We start from the raw sequence: 20,513 nt of genomic DNA on the forward strand, positions 1-20,513 counted from the left end.
TTTTATTAAAAAAAAAACAAGAGGAAGCTTCTACCAATTCTTTGGATTTAGGTGCGGGAAAGGAAAGTGAGTGAAAAGATGGTGTGGTCTATAAAAAGTAAAGGAAACTCCTTATGCATACCTTCCGATATAAATAATATCTTAATAGCCACACCCTTTCTATTATACTTCATAAAATTACTTTCTTTCCCAATAAGTTAACATTTATGAGATATTTTTTATGATAAAAATCGTTATGAGGTTTTCGAAGATTATTTTTACTGATACCTGTCCATTATAAATTTATAGTTTGATTATATTAACAATTGAACACCATGTGAATCAATAACCCGATTTAATACTCGGTCCTGACAAAATGTGCATAAGAAACCGGTCCAAATCGGATCCTTCGGTTGCCCATCTTTATCAGTACCCAGTAGACGCTCTATGTTGACTAAAAACTGGTCAATGTCAAACTCAATCCCTGTATGCAAAGCAATGTACAAATCTATAAGCATAACAAACATGCAAGTAATGAATAATCTTTATCTTCACTTCACTCGATGTTCTTCAATCCATGCAATGCATTCCAAATCTACCAACTACAAACAAGATCTCAAAATCACAAAATCTCATAAGTTTTTTTAATGTTATAATCCAAACTCAACTACAATTAAAATAACCCAGATCACAATATTATAAAACCTCCTCAAGCATTTCCCTAACTTTTCACTTTTCATGCATCTGTGCATTATTCTCTCTATAATGGGACTAGATACTATAAAACCCTACTCCACCACCGTCCTCCGCTTCTCATTCCTCATCACCACCTTCCTCTTCTTCTCCTCCGCCACATCCACCACCGCTCTCAAAATCGCCCGTCCACTCAGTAAACTAACTCGCCCAGTCGTCATCCTCATTTCCGTAGATGGGTTCCGATTTGGGTACCAATTTAAAACCCCAACACCCAACATCCATCGACTAATCAAAAAAGGAACCGAAGCTGAAACCGGATTGATTCCAGTTTACCCAACCTTAACTTTCCCAAATCACTACTCAATCGCCACCGGATTATACCCAGCTTATCATGGAATCATATTAAACAGATTCACTGATCCAACTACAGGCGATAACTTCACAACGAGAAGTCGTGAACCCAAATGGTGGTTAGGCGAACCCATATGGGAGACAATCGCGAACCAAGGGCTGAAAGCAGCGACATATTTCTGGCCTGGGTCCGATGTAAAAAAGGGTTCTTGGGATTGTCCTGTGAATTTCTGTCCACCGTATAACGCTTCAGTTCCGTTTGAAGAACGCGTCGATACTTTTCTCCATTATTTCGATTTGCCAAATGAAGAAATTCCTGTTTTCATGGCGTTATATTTGGAGGATCCTGATTCTCAAGGTCATCTAGTTGGCCCTGATGATCCTGAAATTACAGAAGCTGTTAGTCGCATCGATGGGTTGATTGGTAGACTGATTAACGGATTGGAAAAACGTGGAGTTTTCGAAGATGTTACTATAATCATGGTTGGCGACCATGGAATGGTAGGTACTTGTGATCAAAAGTTGATATTTTTAGACGATTTAGCTTCTTGGGTCAAGATTCCGGAAGAATGGGTAAAATTTTATTCTCCTGTGTTATCTATTCGTCCACCTTCTAATCAATCGCCTTCTGAAATTGTCGCCAAAATGAACCAAGGATTGAGTTCAGGGAAGGTTAAAAATGGCGATAAATTGAAAGTTTATCTCAAAGAAGACCTTCCTGCAAGGCTGCAATATTGGGAAAGTGATAGGATCCCTCCGATTATTGGGTTAGTGGATGAAGGGTTTAAGGTTGAGCAAAAGGACACGAAGAGTAAGGAATGTGGAGGTGAACATGGATATGATAACGCATTTTTTTCGATGAGATCGATTTTTATTGGTCATGGTCCTCGATTTGCTAGAGGTAGAAAGGTACCATCTTTTGAGAATGTTCAAATCTACAACTTAATCACTTCGATCCTTAACATAAATGGAGCTTCCAACAATGGGTCGTCGTCTTTTGCAAAGAGTGTGCTTTTGCCTCATCATTGAGAGTTTTGGGAATTACGTTTATGTGCTGATATATGTGCATGTTTTTAGGCAATGTTGTTTAACTGTGGTAGATTTTGGTTGATAACGGTTTTTATGGCTTAAGATGTATTAGGAAATGTAAGTTGTGAGTGTTTGATTCTTGTTTACACCTAATTGAAAAAATGGTACACGATAAGTTTTATGAACAATTGTATCATTTCATCTTGTTTTTAGTGGTGTATTGATCAGATATTTGTTTGTGTTAAACAAGCAATCGAATAAAAACAACATAATGACACATAATTAATATGGTATGGTTGATGTGACTTATGTTCACCAACATAAAAAGAGATCACTTATAATATTCAATTGTTTTAAGTGATACATTGAAACCATAGTTATGAATATTTGTATTTATATCTAAAAACTCTAACAAATGTTGATGCATATTTATATGTGAAAACCCAAACAAATGTACGTTAGGCAAAATTTATGTACAAGTAAATCTGAAATAACTAAACAAGGGCACACCGTTTAGCAATTGTTGGGCCTAACAACTATCGTGTATGAATTCAGGCCTAATGACACCCAACTTAGTCTAAACACTCACCCTTTCGAGTTTTTCATTCAAGTTTCTTCACTTCAATCCGGATTGGATCATATATCCATTCAGACTGCCAAATTCCAAGTAACGATATAACAATGGTGTGTGGTTCGTTTCCATCGTGTAATCAACGTAGGTAATGAGGTCGCTTTGTGCTGCGAGTCTAGTATTTTCTCATTCATCTAAATGAACGAGTGTAGCAAGTCTACATAATGTCTCGATATACTAGAAATATTAGATTCCTATTTTTTTTATAGTTTTACTTTGGTTATTTAGGTGCACGTTAGATTTAATTAATGTTTGTGTTTAGGTTTTTGGAGTTTGGTTGTCAGAGGGTTAAATTTATAACCCATTCTGCACTTGATTGTTTGTTTGTTAAGGGGTTGAATAAGCCGACAATAGGAGTAAGTACCTACAAATAGAGTCGGTGTTAAGTATGCATGTAGATTGTTACATGATTAGAGCTTTACGTATTCCTCAATCCCCGTGGGGAGTCCTAGGTTCCCCCCTTAAAGCTCATGACTAACCTTTATAGATTTATGTGCCAATTGGGTTTCACCATTTTATGGCTTATCAAAGAAGCAATACTTGATTTCGACTATGGTCCCATTAGTAGTTAAGCTTCCGACTAATGTCAAGCTTCCATTACAAGCCCCGACTCAGCCATCGACTACAACAACAGAGGCACACTAATGCATTAAAGCTAATATCTTACCCTTTAACCCGCTAGAGTGATCTAACCATTATGCACATCTTGATTTACCGATCAACATGATCACAACATTTTTGGGTTGTTCACACCTTCTGCCACTTAGTTTTTTCAGCATGTTATCATGCTGGGAGAGTAAACTTCTTGTCCCGTCTATGTTCATCTTGCTACTTGGTATTAACCTTATCTCTTTCCATATTGTATCTTCATTTAGGCTTAATTTTATACACCAAAAAACTTTGAGATCACACTTTTATATTGAACCCTACCATCACACATCATTTTGGACACTTGTAGATAGACTCCTATAATCACACCACTTCTTTTAAAATGTTTATATCTTCGAAATTGGTGGTGATATCTGATGTGCAATTTATATACTATCAGTTTTAAATTTATAAACCTAACCTACTTAACTAACTAATTGCACTTAGGTAGTGTACCTAATGTAATTATATGATAGTTTAGGTAAGTCGGGTGTCAATCACAGGAAATGAAATTTTAATTTAGAAAATGACTACTAATAATTAAACTAAGAGTAACTTTAAATGGAGGATTTTTACTGATTTTGCAAGTTCAGCAACTTAATTTAAACAATTATCCATTAAACTGATGGGTTTTGAGCATAACAACAATCATATGGTGCACATGTAAACCCTAAAACTTTGGATCTAGGTTTCTCTATTGTACATGCAAATTATCCAAAGCTTACAAACCCTAGATCTAGCATACAAAATCCGAAAATAACAAATAAAAACAAGTTTATATGATTGCCTTTAGATTATTGCAAGAATCTTCAAGCTTTGAGAGCCTAGTATCACAAATGTAATACCTCTAATCGATCACAAACACCAAGGCAACAAGAATGATCTTGGAGAGAGAGAATGGTGGCTCAAAATCGGCTCTAAGGAATCTAGGGTTCTTCTGGTAGCTGATTTTGGATGCCCGTTGGGGTCATTATATAGCTGAGCTGCTAGGGTTTCAGTTAAAACCCTAATTGGATAGCTTAGACCTTAAGCAACTCAAAAACCTTATGGAATAAGGCCTTGGATGATTTCAAGGTGGGCTTCCACCCTAATTTCGTCCACCCCCTATAATCTATAGGATCCACAACCCAAAATTCAATTATCTTATAATTGCAATTCCAGTCCCCTAAGTTTAATTAATATCTTTGATCACAAAATTAATTTCCTAACTGTTTCTTGACCAATATTAATTAACTAATATGATTTCTCTTTTAATATATTATTCTTATAATATATTAAAAAACCATAATAACCTCTTTCTCCACTAATCATCCAATCAAGTTGCTCCGGTGAAGGCAACCCAAAAGGACGATGCTACAACCGGGTCAAGTACATACCAAATATAGTTATGGACTAGACACTAATCCAACAGTCTCCCACTTGGATTAGTCTAATAACTATAGATGCAAGTATGCCTTCAAAATCCGATTAGCAATCGTAGCTCTTAAAATCCGCTGTCGAACTCTGACTCGTCCTTTAGATAAGAGATCGTACAGTCCTCCATTCTCAAGATATCATGTGGACAATTACATCGAACATAGTCATACTTATTGTTATTGTCCAATAGTTTGTTTCTCAATCTCTGATTTGTCTAACATAGAACTCAATTGAACACATCAACTCAGTCCTGACCGGTCCTGACACATAAGTCAAACCAAATCACGAGGGGTCCTGATATCGTTTTTAGCCTCTTAAGATAAAAGGAATAGATAAACTTCAAATTATATGCATTTACTATTCAGTAATCAAATCATACACAACAATGCGTTTTATAACATCAAGTTACTGATGCGTTGACGCATTATCAATGCATAACCAACTTGCAAACAATAAACAATATATCTAGGTTTAAAGACTATATGATATTATTGTCTAACGATCACTCGTGATAAATTCCATGAACTGATACCAATAAGCATGGATTTAATCCAATACTCAAACCTTATTCCATAAGCACTCATGAAAGTTGCAACAAACTTTTGCTATGTCTAATACACTTTAGACAATCTACAAGCTAATTCATGACAGTCTTCTTTCATACCTATTTCTAAAGTACGAGCGACTGTGGACTGTTCGAATAATCTTATTATTTAGGAAGTCAAAACATGCAAAGTGAAACAATAGGTAAATAATTAACACAAGATAATAACTTTAATTATAAATAATACTCCTTTATTTAATCATCAAATGTTAACTACAATTTATCTATTACATGTTTCAAAGCTATCTAATCTATACTAATATCATCCTTCAGCCCAATGCTCCTAGTGTGCTGCAAGTGCTTAACCCTACTCAGTCCCTTTGTAAGGGGATCTGTTGGGTTATCCTCTGACGATACCATCTTTACTACGAGGAGTTCCTCTTCTACCCGATGTCTAATAAAGTGATATTTCCTGTCGATATGCCAGGATCTGCCATGATCCCTCGGTTCCTTGGTCAAGGCAACCGCTCCTTCATTATCGTAGAAAATCTCCATCCTTTATGGATGGCACAACTCCAAGGTCTCTGATGAAGTTCTTCAACCATATCACCTCCTTTGACGCTTCGCTCGCTGCTATGTACTCTGATTCGCACGTTGAATCAGCTAAAGTATCCTGCTTGGAACTTTTCCAACTCACTGCTCCTCCATTTAAGGTAAAGACCCAGCCCGACTAAGAGCGGTAGTTGTCCCTGTCGGTCTGAAAGCTGGCATCACTATACCCTCGCACCCTTACGTTATCACTCCCACCTTTGAAAAGAAACCATTCCTTGGTCCTCCGAAGGTACTTAAGAATATTCTTGACTGCGGTCCAATGTGCTCTGCCAGGGTTCCCTTGATATCTGCTGACCGTGCTCAAAGCGAAGGCCACATCAGGGTGAGTACAAGTCATAGAATACATGATCGAGCTAACTGCGGAAGCATAAGGTACTCGACTCATCTCTGCTATCTCAGCTTCAGTACTCGGGCTTTGAGTCTTACTCAACTTGGCATTGCTTTGGATCGGTAACTCCTCTTTCTTGGAATTCTCCATACTAAAACGTTTTAGTACCTTTTTCAAGTAAGTATTCTGACTAAGTCCTGTTAGCCTTTTACTGCTGTTTCTCACTATCCTTATTCCCAGAATATAGGCAGCCTATCCAAGGTCCTTCATAGCGAATCACTTCCCAAGCTAGGACTTAACCTCCTGCTGGGTTGGGATGTCATTTCCTATGAGCAGTATGTCATCGAAATATAATACGAGGAAGCTAACTATACTCCTACTGGCTTTGAAATATATGTAGGACTCATCCTAGATTCGCAGGAAGCCAAACTCTTTGACTTTCTCATCGAAACAAAGATTCCATCTGCGACATGCTTGTTTCAATCCATAAATGGATTTCTCAAGCTTACACACTCTGTTAGGGTGTTTCGCATCGACAAAATCCTCTGGCCAACTCATGTAAACATCCTCAGACAACTTCCCATTAAGGAAAGCGATTTTGATGTCCATCTGCCATATTTTATAATCATGAAACGCAACTATAGCTAGCGTAACCCGTATAGACTTTATCTTCGCAATTGGTGCGAAGGTCTCATCATAGTCAACTCCGGGAGTTTGAGTAAACCCCTTCGCAACCAATCGTGCCTTATAAGTGTGCATTTTACCATCCATGTCGGTCTTCTTATTGAAGATCTATTTGCACCCGACCGTCTTACGACCCGACACATTTTCAACCAAATTCCAAACTTGGTTGTCATACATGGACTGAATCTCGCTGTCCATAGCTTCTTTCCACTTTGCAGAATCCGGGCCTGTCATGGCTTCCTTGTAGCTGTTAGGTTTATCCAAATTTACTAGTGTACTATCACTAATAAACATATCACCTTCGGTAGTAATATGAAAACCATAAAACTCTGGTGGAACACTAAATCTACTGGAACGTATAAGAGGTAGGAACTCGTCAACCGGTTCAACACGAGTTTCCTCCTCAGGTTGAGTCCCAGTGTTAGAGGTTCCTTCATCACTTTATTTTTGAAGCTCTTCAAGATCAATTTGCATCCCACTGTCCCCTTGGCTTATGAGTTCTCGCTCTTGGAAAACTCCTCTCCTCGCAACGAAGGTAACATTGTCACTTGGTCTATAGAAGAGATATCCAAAGGACTTCTGCGGGTAGCTGATGAAAATACACCGCTCACTGCGAGGTTCGAGCTTGTCGTGAGTCTCTCCTCTTACGAAAGCCTCGCAACACCAAATCTTTATATGTGCCAACGAGGGAGCTTTCCCTGTCCATATCTCGTAGTGTGTTTTGGCAACCTTCTTTGTAGGGACTAAGTTTGTAACGACCCGTTCCCGGTATGTTGATTTATTGGTAATTATAGTGAGTTTTCCTAGAGGGACTCGGCGAGTTCTAGCCTGACTCGCCGAGTCGGGTCGCGTTTGAGGGCACGCGTGAGCCGGCGACTCGACGAGTCCATAATATGGACTCGGCGAGTCCATCCGTCTGGGTGAAACCCTAAATCCCCGGGTTGCCCACTATTTATACCACCTTATAGCCCCCATTCTCGCCTCCCTCACCCTGAGAACGCAGTGATAGAGCCCCAAACCTCCATTGAAGAGCTTATTTGTGTTTGGTGCTCTCTTTGTGAAGGTGTGAAGAAGGAGAAGAAGGAAGAAGCAAGGAGAAGGGTTGGAGTGCAAAGATCCAAGGCCAAATAAGAGTTTATTGAGGTATTTTCGGAGTTCCATCTTATTATATGCTTTAAACTTCCATTAGGGCTCTCCTAAGAGCTAGTTGGTGCTTGTTTCAAGCTTTACACTTGCATGAATGTCTTATTAAGTCGGAATATCTATGGATCTGAATGTTGGGGTGTTGTAGAGCCCAGATCTACTGTCTTTTTGGAGTTATATTGCATGATAACCATAGATCTACCCATTTTATGCATCTTTTAGCCTTATTTCCCTTATTCATGAGGTTGTGCACGTAAAGTTGGAAACTTTACGTGGTAAAACAGCTTATTGGACTCAGATCTATCAATTGTATGCTTTGGATTCAAACAAAATCAAGTAAAAATCAGTTGCATGGCGGCGACTCGGCGAGTCGGAAGAACGACTCGACGAGTCGGGTCGCGAGTCCCGAGTCCTTCCGTTTTATCAGTGTCGAGTGGACGAGGTGAGTTAGGGAGTGGACTCAGCGAGTTGAGAGTAGACTCAGTGATGGAGGGACTCGGCGAGTTGTTCATACAACTCGGCGAGTCCAAGGCAATCTTCTTCGGGATCAAGAACAACTCGTCGAGTCTGTTCATACGACTCGGCGAGTCGGATGAAGATTGTCTGAGTTCTTGGATCCAGAGGGTACTCGTCGAGTCGATGCCCCACTCGACGAGTAGCAATGTGAAGAGCTGAGAGATGAGACTAGGACTCGGCGAGTTGGGTAGCCCGACTCGGCGAGTCAGCCCAGAGTGAGTTGACTTTGACAAAGGGTAAAAGAGTCATTTTACCCCAAGTGCAGTGTTTAGTATTTGATTGAGTGTGTTTATGGACTTGTAGCCGAGGAGATTCAGGAGCAGCCGCCGTTAGCTTTCCGAGCCACACACTCAGCAGCCAGCTTACGAGGTGAGTTTCCTTCCAGTAGGAACGGGTCTAAGGCCACAATGCCGGCCCGTTCGGTTAGCAGTAGTTTCCGGATTTAGGTCCGATGCAGCAGTTAGTATGTTCGATGCCTTCGTGGTTCGAACAGGATTTGTGTGCTATGTTTTATGTGTTAAGTATTATGTGTTCCGGGCCACGGCCCGATGTAGCATGTCGTATATGTGTTATGCTAGTTGATGTGTTATGCCATGCCATGTTTAGTCAGACAGTTCCGGACTTCGGTCCGATGCAGTTAGTTCTGGACTTCGGTCCGATGCAGGGGACAAGGTCCCAGTCAGTTCCGGACTTCGGTCCGATGCAGTTAGTTCCGGACTTCGGTCCGATGCAGGGGACAAGGTCCCAGTCAGTTCCGGACTTCGGTCCGATGCAGTCAGTTCCGGACTTTGGTCCGATGCAGTAGTTCCGGACTTCGGTCCGATGTACGGGACAAGGTCCCAGTCAGTTCCGGACTTCGGTCCGATGCAGTTTCCGGGCTTCGGCCCGATGCAGTGGGCAAGGCCCAATATGTGTTTATATGTTATTGTATGGTATGTGGTAGTTTGGGGGAGCTCACTAAGCTTCGTGCTTACAGTTTCAGTTTTGGTTTCAGGTACTTCCGCAAGCAAAGGGAAGAGCTCGGGGTGACAGCATCGCACACACCGCAGCATAACTTTTATCCTGGGATGTCTCTTGATATTTTGAGTTGATGTAGTATGATACAGTTTTCCGCACAATATTTTATTATGTTTTGGGAATACATCGCATGTGTTTATGTTATGATACTTATATTATGGCTTTGATTATATGGAAAAACGAAAATTTTTGGGTCGTGTTTTTGGGTCGTGTTTTTGGGTCGTTTCAAGTTGGTATCAGAGCCCTGGTTTGAGGGATTCGGATACACTTTCGGGTGTATCTGAACTCAAACTAAGGGAAATAAAAGATTTTAATAAAATAAAAATGTTTTACAAACAGAATTTTGAAAACACTTAGAAAGAAAGAATTGTTTTAACTAGATAGAGGTGTGTGCATGCGGTCAGCCGAGCTCAAGTAAGTACTCCCAAATTACCCATACAAATTATTTGTTCAGTTTCAGTTTCAGTAGAACAGCATGCTAGTATAGGGCTAAGGATATAGGAGAATGCCTTATGTGCCTGTTTATGTGTTACAACTTTATGAGTATTGCATGCTAGAATTGAGTAGACAACAGTAGGATAGCCTGTTTAGGTTATGCCTGATAGTACGAGCTTAGCATTCTATGCTAGTGCAGTTTCTTGTTATAAGAATAGTTTTGCCTGAGTCTGTTTCCCGTGTCCGAATGCTGCTTGCTTTGTGCTTAGTGGGATTCTGAGTAGTGGGAGTTAGCCATTAGGTGAACACGTCACACCACATGTGATCAGGTTTGAATAATCCCAGAGTGTTGGAACTGGCTCTACTGCGCAGCTCTTGTTTGAGTCCAACCGTTGTAGGGACGGATCCTTTACTTGAAGGATTATCTGACCCTCATCACATGTGATGGTGTTTAGGTGGTGGCTAACTGGCATTATGAGGAGACCTACAGCAGCTGAGGACCAGTCGCGTTGAGCTTGAAGTTTCCCTAGGTCAAGCCTAGGATGAGAGTAGCAGAGAATAGCAGCGGTAGAAGTGACTTGGTGGAGTCAAGGCAGTTCCTGAGGAAAGTACGGATAGATGTGGAAGGTATTAGGGGCTCATACTACTGAAAGCAGAGGATCCGTACTCGAATTAAGGAAGGCCAAGACAAGACCAGGAAGCTAGTAGTAGTATCATGATCCCTTGAGATATTTCAGTGTTCTGATGTTGTTATGATATGTTTCAGAATGGTAGTTTTGCGTCCGAGGCTAGCAGCCGGCAGTTCAGATGCCGGAGGGGGATCAGGATCGGGATCAGGCCCGGAGGCCGGGCAGATGGATGAGCAGACTAGGGAGTTCCTTTCTTCTGAGGTTACCCGCATCATACTAGAGCAGACTCCTGTGATCTTCGGTTCGATCAAGGAGGGTATTTTAGAGCTGATGGATGAGAGATTGAGTACTTTCCGTGCTGAGATGGCGGCCGTGATGGGGTCGCGCACACTTACGTTCAGGGAGTTCAGGGCATGCGGGGCTCCTGACTATCATGGGGCACGGGACCCCATAGCGAGTACCAGGTGGTTGGCGGATGTGGCCAACGCATTCCGCACTAGCAGATGTCCCGAGGGGGACAAGTTCAGATTGGCGTCTTGTCTTCTGAAGGACAGGGCACGAGACTGGTGGGAGGAGGTCGGACATGCCATCGGGGATGATGCGGCATTGGATGCCATGACCTGGGCTGATTTCTCTACCAGGTTCAGAGCGGAGTTTGCACCGGTCATCGAGGTGCAACAGTTAGCTAGGGAGTTCCAGGATCTTACCCAGACTACAGAGACAGTGGCGGAGATCACCGCCAAGTTCAGGGAGAGGGCCCTTCTTGTTCCTCAGTATGCAGCCAATGAGGAGATGAAGAAGGCCCGTTATCACGAGATGTTGCGGAGTGACATTCGTATGTTTGTGAGCCGGTCCAGTTGCAAAACACTGGACGACATGATTGCTAGAGCCAGAGAGAGGGAGATTGATCTCGAGATGGAGAAGAAGAGGAAACCGGAGGCGGTTTCGGGTTTAGGCAGTGTGGGCAAAAAGCCCAAGGTTTCAGATCACAGGTCCAGGGGTCAGCAGAGCCACGGTCGGTGTGGCAAGTGTGGGAGATTGCACGAGGGGGCGTGCAAGGCAGGGAGTTCCGGCTGCTACAAGTGCGGTCGGACTGGGCATATGAGTAGGGATTGTACGGCCCCTGCTACTACGGTTACAGCATCAGATCTGATTTGCTTTCAGTGCAATCAGAGGGGACACAAAAGGTCCCAGTGTCCCAGTTTAGCTACAGCAGGGAAGGTGGTTGCACCTGCCCCTGCCACCCTGAGGATTACGGATGGCCGGCAGGGCCGAGCTGATGCGCCGGTGGCGAAGAGCAGGGCATTTCAGATGACAGCAGAGGAGGCGCGAGCGACTCCTGATGTGGTGACGGGTATGAATCTTTCCTTCATCTTTTGTTATTATATTGCTCGAATATTACTTGATGATATGTTTTATTTAGGGTCGTTCTCGGTGAACGGCATCCCTGCTTTGGTATTGTTCGATTCGGGGGCTACCCGATCATTTGTATCGCTTGCACTTAGCAAGAGATTTAGCAGAACTCCAGGGGAGCTGGATTGTCCACTAGAGGTTGAGATAGCAGATGATAGGACCGTGAGGGTCAGCAGAGTACATAGAGGGTGTTCCCTTCAGATATTTGATGAGCAGTTTTCAGTGGACCTGGTTCCTATTCCCCTGCGTGGGAATAAAGTTATTGTGGGCATGGATTGGCTGAGCCCCAATGGGGCGGTGATTGATTGTGAGCTACAGCTAGTGAGGGTTCGCACTCCCAGTGGGGGAGAGATAGTGATTCAGGGCGAGAGGCCCCAGCGAGGACCGATCTTTTGTTCCACCGCGAGGGCGAGGCGCTATGTTCAGCAGGGTTGCGCCGGTTTTGTAGCCTACGTCTTGGATGCCCGGGAGAAGGGCAAGACGGCGATTGATGATGTTCCTGTTGTTCGTGACTACCCGGATGTGTTTCCCGAGGATTTGCCGGGGATACCTCCAGAGAGGCAGGTTGAGTTCAGGATCGACCTAGTTCCTGGTGCGGCTCCGATAGCCAAAGCACCGTATCGACTTGCTCCCCCTGAGATGCAGGAGTTGTCTACACAGCTTCAGGAGCTGTTAGACAAGGGTTTCATTCGGCCGAGCAGTTCGCCTTGGGGAGCGCCGATCTTATTTGTGAGGAAGAAGGACGGGTCGCATCGTATGTGCATTGATTATCGGGAGTTGAACAAAGTAACGGTGAAGAACCGTTACCCACTTCCGAGGATAGATGACTTGTTTGATCAGCTTCAGGGAGCGTCTTGGTTCTCCAAGATCGACCTACGCTCCGGTTACCACCAGATGAGGGTCAGGGACGAGGATGTACAGAAGACTGCTTTCAGGACCCGGTATGGTCATTATGAGTTCGTGGTGATGCCATTTGGGCTCACCAATGCCCCAGCCGCGTTCATGGATCTCATGAACCGCATGTGCAGACCGATGCTGGATCAGTCGGTGATCGTGTTCATAGATGACATCTTGGTATATTCCAAGACTCAGGGGCAGCACGAGGAGCACCTGCGGGAGGTGTTGGAGACTTTGAGGAGGGAGAGACTTTTCGCTAAGTTCTCCAAGTGTGAGTTCTAGTTGCGCGAGGTGCAGTTTCTTGGGCATCTCATTAACCAGAAGGGTATTTTGGTTGATCCGGCCAAGATTGAGGCCGTGATGTAGTGGGAGGTCCCGAGGTCTCCATCTGAGATTCAGAGCTTCCTAGGATTGGCAGGGTATTATCGGAGATTTATCCAGGACTTTTCCAAGATAGCGGTGCCGCTCACCCGACTAACCAAGAAGTCGGTGGTTTTTCGTTGGGGGCCTGAGCAGCAGGTGGCGTTCGAGACTCTCAGGCAGAGATTGTGCGAGGCTCCAATCCTTACCTTGCCAGAGGGTGTAGAGGATTTCGTAGTCTATTGTGATGCTTCGATCACAGGTATGGGAGCAGTATTGATGCAGCGAGGCCATGTGGTAGCTTATGCCTCGAGACAGTTGAAGCCTCACGAGGCTAATTATCCTACCCACGATTTGGAACTGGGGGCAGTTGTGTTCGCCCTCAAGATTTGGAGACATTACCTTTATGGGGTCCGCTGTACTATTTACACGGATCACAAGAGTTTGCGATATCTTATGGATCAGCCGAGTTTGAACATGAGACAGAGGAGATGGTTAGACGTGCTGAAGGACTATGACTGTGAGATCCTTTATCATCCAGGGAAGGCCAATGTGGTGGCCGACGCCCTGAGTCGCAAGGTGTCGACGGCCCCTATTAGAGATCTGTGTATGAGGATGACAGTGATCACTCCCTTGTTGGAGCGGATCAAGGAGGCTCAGATGGAGGGTCTCAAGGAGAAGAGGCAGAAGTGTGAGAGGATAGTGGGCCGAGTAGCTTCATTTGATTACGACAGTCGTGGTTTGTTGACACTTCATGGTAGGATATGGGTACCGTACTGGGGTGGGGTACGACAAGTATTTATGGACGAGGCTCATAAGTCTCGGTTTTCTATCCACCCAGGGGCGACGAAGATGTATCGAGATCTTCGATCGGATTATTGGTGGCCCTGCATGAAGCGAGATGTCGCTTGGTATGTGGAGAGATGTTTGACCTGTCGGAAGGTCAAGGCGGAGCACCAGAGACCTCACGGCAAGATGCAGCCGTTAGACATTCCCGTGTGGAAATGGGAGGATATCACCATGGATTTTGTCACCAAACTCCCTAGGACCGCACGCGGGGTGGACTCGATATGGGTAGTAGTGGATCGGTTGACGAAGAGTGCCCATTTTATTCCGATTCAGGAGAGTATATCGGTGGAAAAGTTAGCCGATATCTATGTGCGAGAGATTGTGGCACGTCATGGAGTGCCGGTATCGGTGGTGTTGGACCGAGATGTTCGTTTTATGTCCAGATTCTGGAAGCGATTCCACGACGAGATGGGTACTCGTCTCCATTTCAGCACCGCTTTCCATCCTCAGACTGACGGGCAGAGCGAGAGGACGATTCAGACTCTCGAGGACATGCTTAGGGCATGTGTTCTAGACTTTGGGGGCAGTTGGGATACGTATCTTCCGTTAGCGGAATTCTCGTATAACAACAGTTATCATGCGAGCATTGATCGACCTCCTTTTGAGATGTTATATGGCAGGAAGTGCAGGACCCCGATTTGTTGGGGTGAGGTCGGTCAGCGAGTCATAAGGAGCACCGAAGTGGTGCTCAAGACGACGGAGTTGATCCAGCAGGTCCGTAGTAGGCTGCAGACTGCGCAGAGTCGGCAGAAGAGCTACGCCGACAGGAGGCGTTCGGACTTGGAGTTCCAGGTGGGAGATATGGTTCTTCTAAAAGTCTCACCTTGGAAAGGTGTCATCAGGTTCCGGAAGAGGGGCAAATTGGGCCCCAGATTTATTGGTCCTTTCAGGGTTTTGGCCCGGGTGGGTCGGGTTGCTTACCGGTTAGATCTTCCTGAGGAGCTTAGTTTGATACACAACACCTTCCACGTGTCGCAGTTGAGGAAGTGTTTGGTGGATGAGACGGCAGTCGTTCCCTTAGAGGACATTCAGGTTGATAGCGGCCTAAATTATATCGAGAAGCCGGTCGCGATTCTGGAACGGAAGACCAAGACCTTGAGGAACAAGGTAATTCAGCTAGTAAAGGTGCAGTGGCAGCACCGGAAGGGGTCTGAATGGACGAGGGAGGCTGAGGAGGAGATGAGAGCGCACTACCCGGAGTTATTTGCAGATCCAGCCGTAGCAGACTTCGAGGACGAAGTCTGAGACAAGTGGGGGAGAATTGTAACGACCCGTTCCCGGTATGTTGATTTATTGGTAATTATAGTGAGTTTTCCTAGAGGGACTCGGCGAGTTCTAGCCTGACTCGCCGAGTCGGGTCGCGTCTGAGGGCACGCGTGAGCTGGCGACTCGACGAGTCCATAATATGGACTCGGCGAGTCCATCCGTCTGGGTGAAACCCTAAATCCCCGGGTTGCCCACTATTTATACCACCTTATAGCCCCCATTCTCGCCTCCCTCACCCTGAGAACGCAGTGATAGAGCCCCAAACCTCCATTGAAGAGCTTATTTGTGTTTGGTGCCCTCTTTGTGAAGGTGTGAAGAAGGAGAAGAAGGAAGAAGCAAGGAGAAGGGTTGGAGTGCAAAGATCCAAGGCCAAATCAGAGTTTATTGAGGTATTTTCGGAGTTCCATCTTATTATATGCTTTAAACTTCCATTAGGGCTCTCCTAAGAGCTAGTTGGTGCTTGTTTCAAGCTTTGCACTTGCATGAATGTCTTATTAAGTCGGAATATCTATGGATCTGAATGTTGGGGTGTTGTAGAGCCTAGATCTACTGTCTTTTTGGAGTTATATTGCATGATAACCATAGATCTACCCATTTTATGCATCTTTTAGCCTTATTTCCCTTATTCACGAGGTTGTGCACGTAAAGTTGGAAACTTTACGTGGTAAAACAGCTTATTGGACTCAGATCTATCAATTGTATGCTTTGGATTCAAACAAAATCAAGTAAAAATCAGTTGCATGGCGGCGACTCGGCGAGTCGGAAGAACGGCTCGACGAGTCGGGTCGCGAGTCCCGAGTCCTTCAGTTTTATCAGTGTCGAGTGGACGAGGTGAGTTAGGGAGTGGACTCAGCGAGTTGAGAGTAGACTCAGTGATGGAGGGACTCGGCGAGTTGTTCATACAACTCGGCGAGTCCAAGGCAATCTTCTTCGGGATCAAGAACAACTCGTCGAGTCTGTTCATACAACTCGGCGAGTCGGATGAAGATTGTCTGAGTTCTTGGATCCAGAGGGTACTCATCGAGTCGATGCCCCACTCGACGAGTAGCAGCGTGAAGAGCTGAGAGATGAGACTAGGACTCGGCGAGTTGGGTAGCCCAACTCGGCGAGTCAGCCCAGAGTGAGTTGACTTTGACAAAGGGTAAAAGAGTCATTTTACCCCAAGTGCAGTGTTTTGTATTTGATTGAGTGTGTTTATGGACTTGTAGCCGAGGAGATTCAGGAGCAGCCGCCGTTAGCTTTCCGAGCCACACACTCAGCAGCCAGCTTACGAGGTGAGTTTCCTTCCAGTAGGAACGGGTCTAAGGCCACAATGCCGGCCCGTTCAGTTAGCAGTAGTTTCCGGATTTAGGTCCGATGCAGCAGTTAGTATGTTCGATGCCTTCATGGTTCGAACAGGATTTGTGTGCTATGTTTTATGTGTTAAGTATTATGTGTTCCGGGCCACGGCCCGATGTAGCATGTCGTATATGTGTTATGCTAGTTGATGTGTTATGCCATGCCATGTTCAGTCACACAGTTCCGGACTTCGGTCCGATGTAGTTAGTTCCGGACTTCGGTCCGATGCAGGGGACAAGGTCCCAGTCAGTTCCAGACTTCGGTCCGATGCAGTTAGTTCCGGACTTCGGTCCGATGCAGGGGACAAGGTCCCAGTCAATTCCGGACTTCGGTCCGATGCAGTCATTTCCGGACTTTGGTCCGATGCAGTAGTTCCGGACTTCGGTCCGATGCAGGGGACAAGGTCCCAGTCAGTTCCGGACTTCGGTCCGATGCAGTTTCCGGGCTTCGGCCCAATGCAGTGGGCAAGGCCCAATATGGGTTTATATGTTATTGTATGGTATGTGGTAGTTTGGGGGAGCTCACTAAGCTTCGTGCTTACAGTTTCAGTTTTGGTTTCAGGTACTTCCGCAAGCAAAGGGAAGAGCTCGGGGTGACAGCATCGCACACACCGCAGCATGACTTTTATCCTGGGATGTCTCTTGATATTTTGAGTTGATGTAGTATGATACAGTTTTCCGCACAATATTTTATTATGTTTTGGGAATACATCGCATGTGTTTATGTTATGATACTTATATTATGGCTTTGATTATATGGAAAAACGAAAATTTTTGGGTCGTTTCAAAGTTAAGGATATGGGCGACAGTCTCTAAGGCATTCCCCCAGAATGAGAAATAAGCGTTATAATTAAAAGATTGAAAATGTAAAAATGAGATGATTATTCAAATTATTGAGTTGATTACACGAGATTGTATTTAAAAGATGAGTTAGTAATGATGACCGCTAGATATGGAAACGAGTATTCCATAATCAATGATTATTGATCATATTGCAGCCTCCTTATGAGATTGTTATTGTTGAAATGAAACAAATGTTATAATGACAAAGAATCGATACCCATTGCCATAAATAGATGATTTGTTTGATCAACTTCAAGGCGCTTCATATTTTTCAAAAATCGATTTGAGATCGGGGTATCACCAATTAAAGGTGAAGGAATCGAACATCCGAAAAACCGCTTTTCAAACACGATACAACCAATATGAATTTTTGGTAACGTCGTTTGGCTTATCAAATGCGCCTGCAACTTTCATGGATTTAATGAATAGGATTTGCCGTTCATTTCTAGATAAATTTGTGATCGTCTTCATAGATGGTATCTTAATATATTCGAGAAGTTATGAAGAGAACTGAGAGCATTTATGACAAATTTTAGAAATGTTACGTAAGGAGAAATTATATGCCAAAATTTCAAAATGTGAGTTTTGGCTTCAAGAGGTCCAAATTTTGGGCCACATGATTATCAAAGATAGCATGAAAGTGGACGCCACAAAGGTTGAGGCCGTGATAAGATGGCATCCTCCGAAGAATCCATCAGAGATTCATAGTTTCCTTGGATTAGCAGGATACTACCGACGATTTATAGAAAACTTTTCTTTGATTTTAGCACCCTTAACTAAATTGACGAGAAAAAGCGAGAAGTTCATTTGTACTGAGGATCAACATCATGCATTTCAACAACTAAAAAGGATGTTTTGTCAAGCTCCAATATTAGCCTTACCGCAAGGTGTAAATAGTTTCGTTGTGTATACGGACACATCAGGAGTTAGTATAGGATGTGTTATGATACCGAAAGGACGATTAATTCCATATGCATCGAGGAACTGAATCCGGCAGAACAAAAGTATCCCATGCATGATCTTGAACTTGTTGCAGTAGTTTTCGCCTTTAAAATCTGGCGACACTGCTTGTATTTAGTAAAATTTCAAATTTTTACCGATCATAAGAGTTTGAAATACTTATTTGGTCAAAAGTTGTTAAATATGCGTCAATGAAGATGGATGAAATTATTAAAAGATTATGATTGTGAGATTCATTACCACCCCGGGAAAGCAAATATTGTTGCTGATGTGCTAAGTCGAAGAGAAAAACCGATTAAAATTTATTCTGCTAGAATGTGTTTTGTCAGTAAACTACCTGAGTTGATAAAAGAGAGCCAGAATGTAGTAAAAAATTTGGAGAATTTGAAGCGAGAAGGTATGGTTATTTATATTAACCAATTGATTCAGGATCCTCGAGGTATAAAAACTTTCATGGGATGAATATGGGTCCCAAGATGTGGAAAGGCACGGGGATTATTGTTGGATGATGCACATTGCACTAGATACACAGTGCATCCTGGTAGCACAAAAATGTATTGAAATTTGAGAAAGATATACTGGTGGCCTAGAATGAAATGAGAAGTTGGAAGATATGTTGAAAATTGCTTAACTTGCTTACAAGTGAAGACGAGTCACCAAAAGACCGGAGGAGAGCTTCAGTCATTGTCGATTCCGGTAAAAAATGGGATGAGATCACTACAAATTTTATTACCAAAGTATCGCGAACAACTCGACGATATGACTCTATATGGATTATAGTATATCGACTAACTAAATCTGCTCAATTTATTCCTATAAAGGAAAGTTTTTCAGTAGACCGACTAGCTGATGAGTATATAAAAGAAATGGTAAAATTTCACAATGTTCCAATTTCCATTGTATCATCTCGAGACAACCGTTTTACATCATAATTTTGGCAAAGTTTTCAAAAACAAATGGGTTCTAAAATGCTATTGAGTACAACATATCATCCTCAAACAGATGGTTAAAGTGAGAGAACGATTTAAACACTTGAAAATATGTTGCGAGCCTTTGTGATTGATTTTGGTGGTAATCGGGATGAACATTTACCACTAGTAGAGTTTGCATATAATAACGGTTATCATTCTAGCGTATATATGGCTCCATTCGAAGCATTATATGGGAAACCGTGTAGAACGCCAACCTGTTGGACTGAAGCTGGAGAAAGATCACTTGCGAAACCAGAGATCGTGGAAGAGACAGAAGCAAAAGTTAAAGAAACTAAAGAGCATATGAGGGTTGCTCAACTACAACAACAACAACAATATGCAAATCATAGACTAAAACCGTTAGAATTTAAAGAAGGTGACATGGTGATGCTAAAGGTAACGCTTTGGAAGGGCATAATTCATTTTGGAAAACGAGGAAGGTTAATTCCTCGATATATTGGACCCTTTCAGATCTTACAGAAGATTGGGAAAGTTGCATATCGATTAGATTTACCACCAGAATTGCAAGGAATCCATGATGTTTTTCATGTTTCATACTTGAGAAAAAACTTTGTTTGACAAGACTCAAGTGATCTCGATGTTTGAAGTTGATGTAGATGAGAAACTAAACTACCCATAGAAACGTGAGAAGATTTTTGATAATAAGGTAAAGAGATTGAGAAATAAATAAATCGTATTAATTAAAGTGCAGTGGCATCATCACATAGGCTCTAATATTATATGGGAATCCGAAAAGGAGATGATGGAGAAACATCCCTTATGTTTAGTTAAATGATGCAATATTTTGGGGACGGAATCTTTTGTAGGGGGAGGTAAGTTGTAATACCTATTTTTTTGTGGTATTAAGATTTATAGTATAACCTTCTTGGTTATAAATATGATTTTTGATATATTTGTGATAAATAATGGTTAAATGTCTGATCTTGCATAAATGAATA

The 20,513-nt window shown here is 43.1% G+C and overlaps 1 protein-coding gene across 1 annotated transcript; it reads left to right on the plus strand.

The window, feature by feature from the left end:
• The first annotated feature begins 722 nt into the window (after positions 1-722).
• On the plus strand, positions 723-2,213 carry LOC145005373 (nucleotide pyrophosphatase/phosphodiesterase 1-like). Its single transcript, XM_078964452.1, has one exon. It carries the CDS (start codon positions 745-747, stop codon positions 2,053-2,055), a length of 1,311 nt encoding a protein of 436 aa, XP_078820578.1. The 5' UTR covers positions 723-744; the 3' UTR covers positions 2,056-2,213.
• Positions 2,214-20,513: the final 18,300 nt, after the last annotated feature.

The sequence above is a fragment of the Lactuca saligna genome, chromosome 7 (assembly GCF_052625555.1).
Source record: "Lactuca saligna cultivar CGN05327 chromosome 7, ASM5262555v1, whole genome shotgun sequence".
In the NCBI taxonomy this organism is placed as follows: Eukaryota; Viridiplantae; Streptophyta; class Magnoliopsida; order Asterales; family Asteraceae; genus Lactuca; species Lactuca saligna.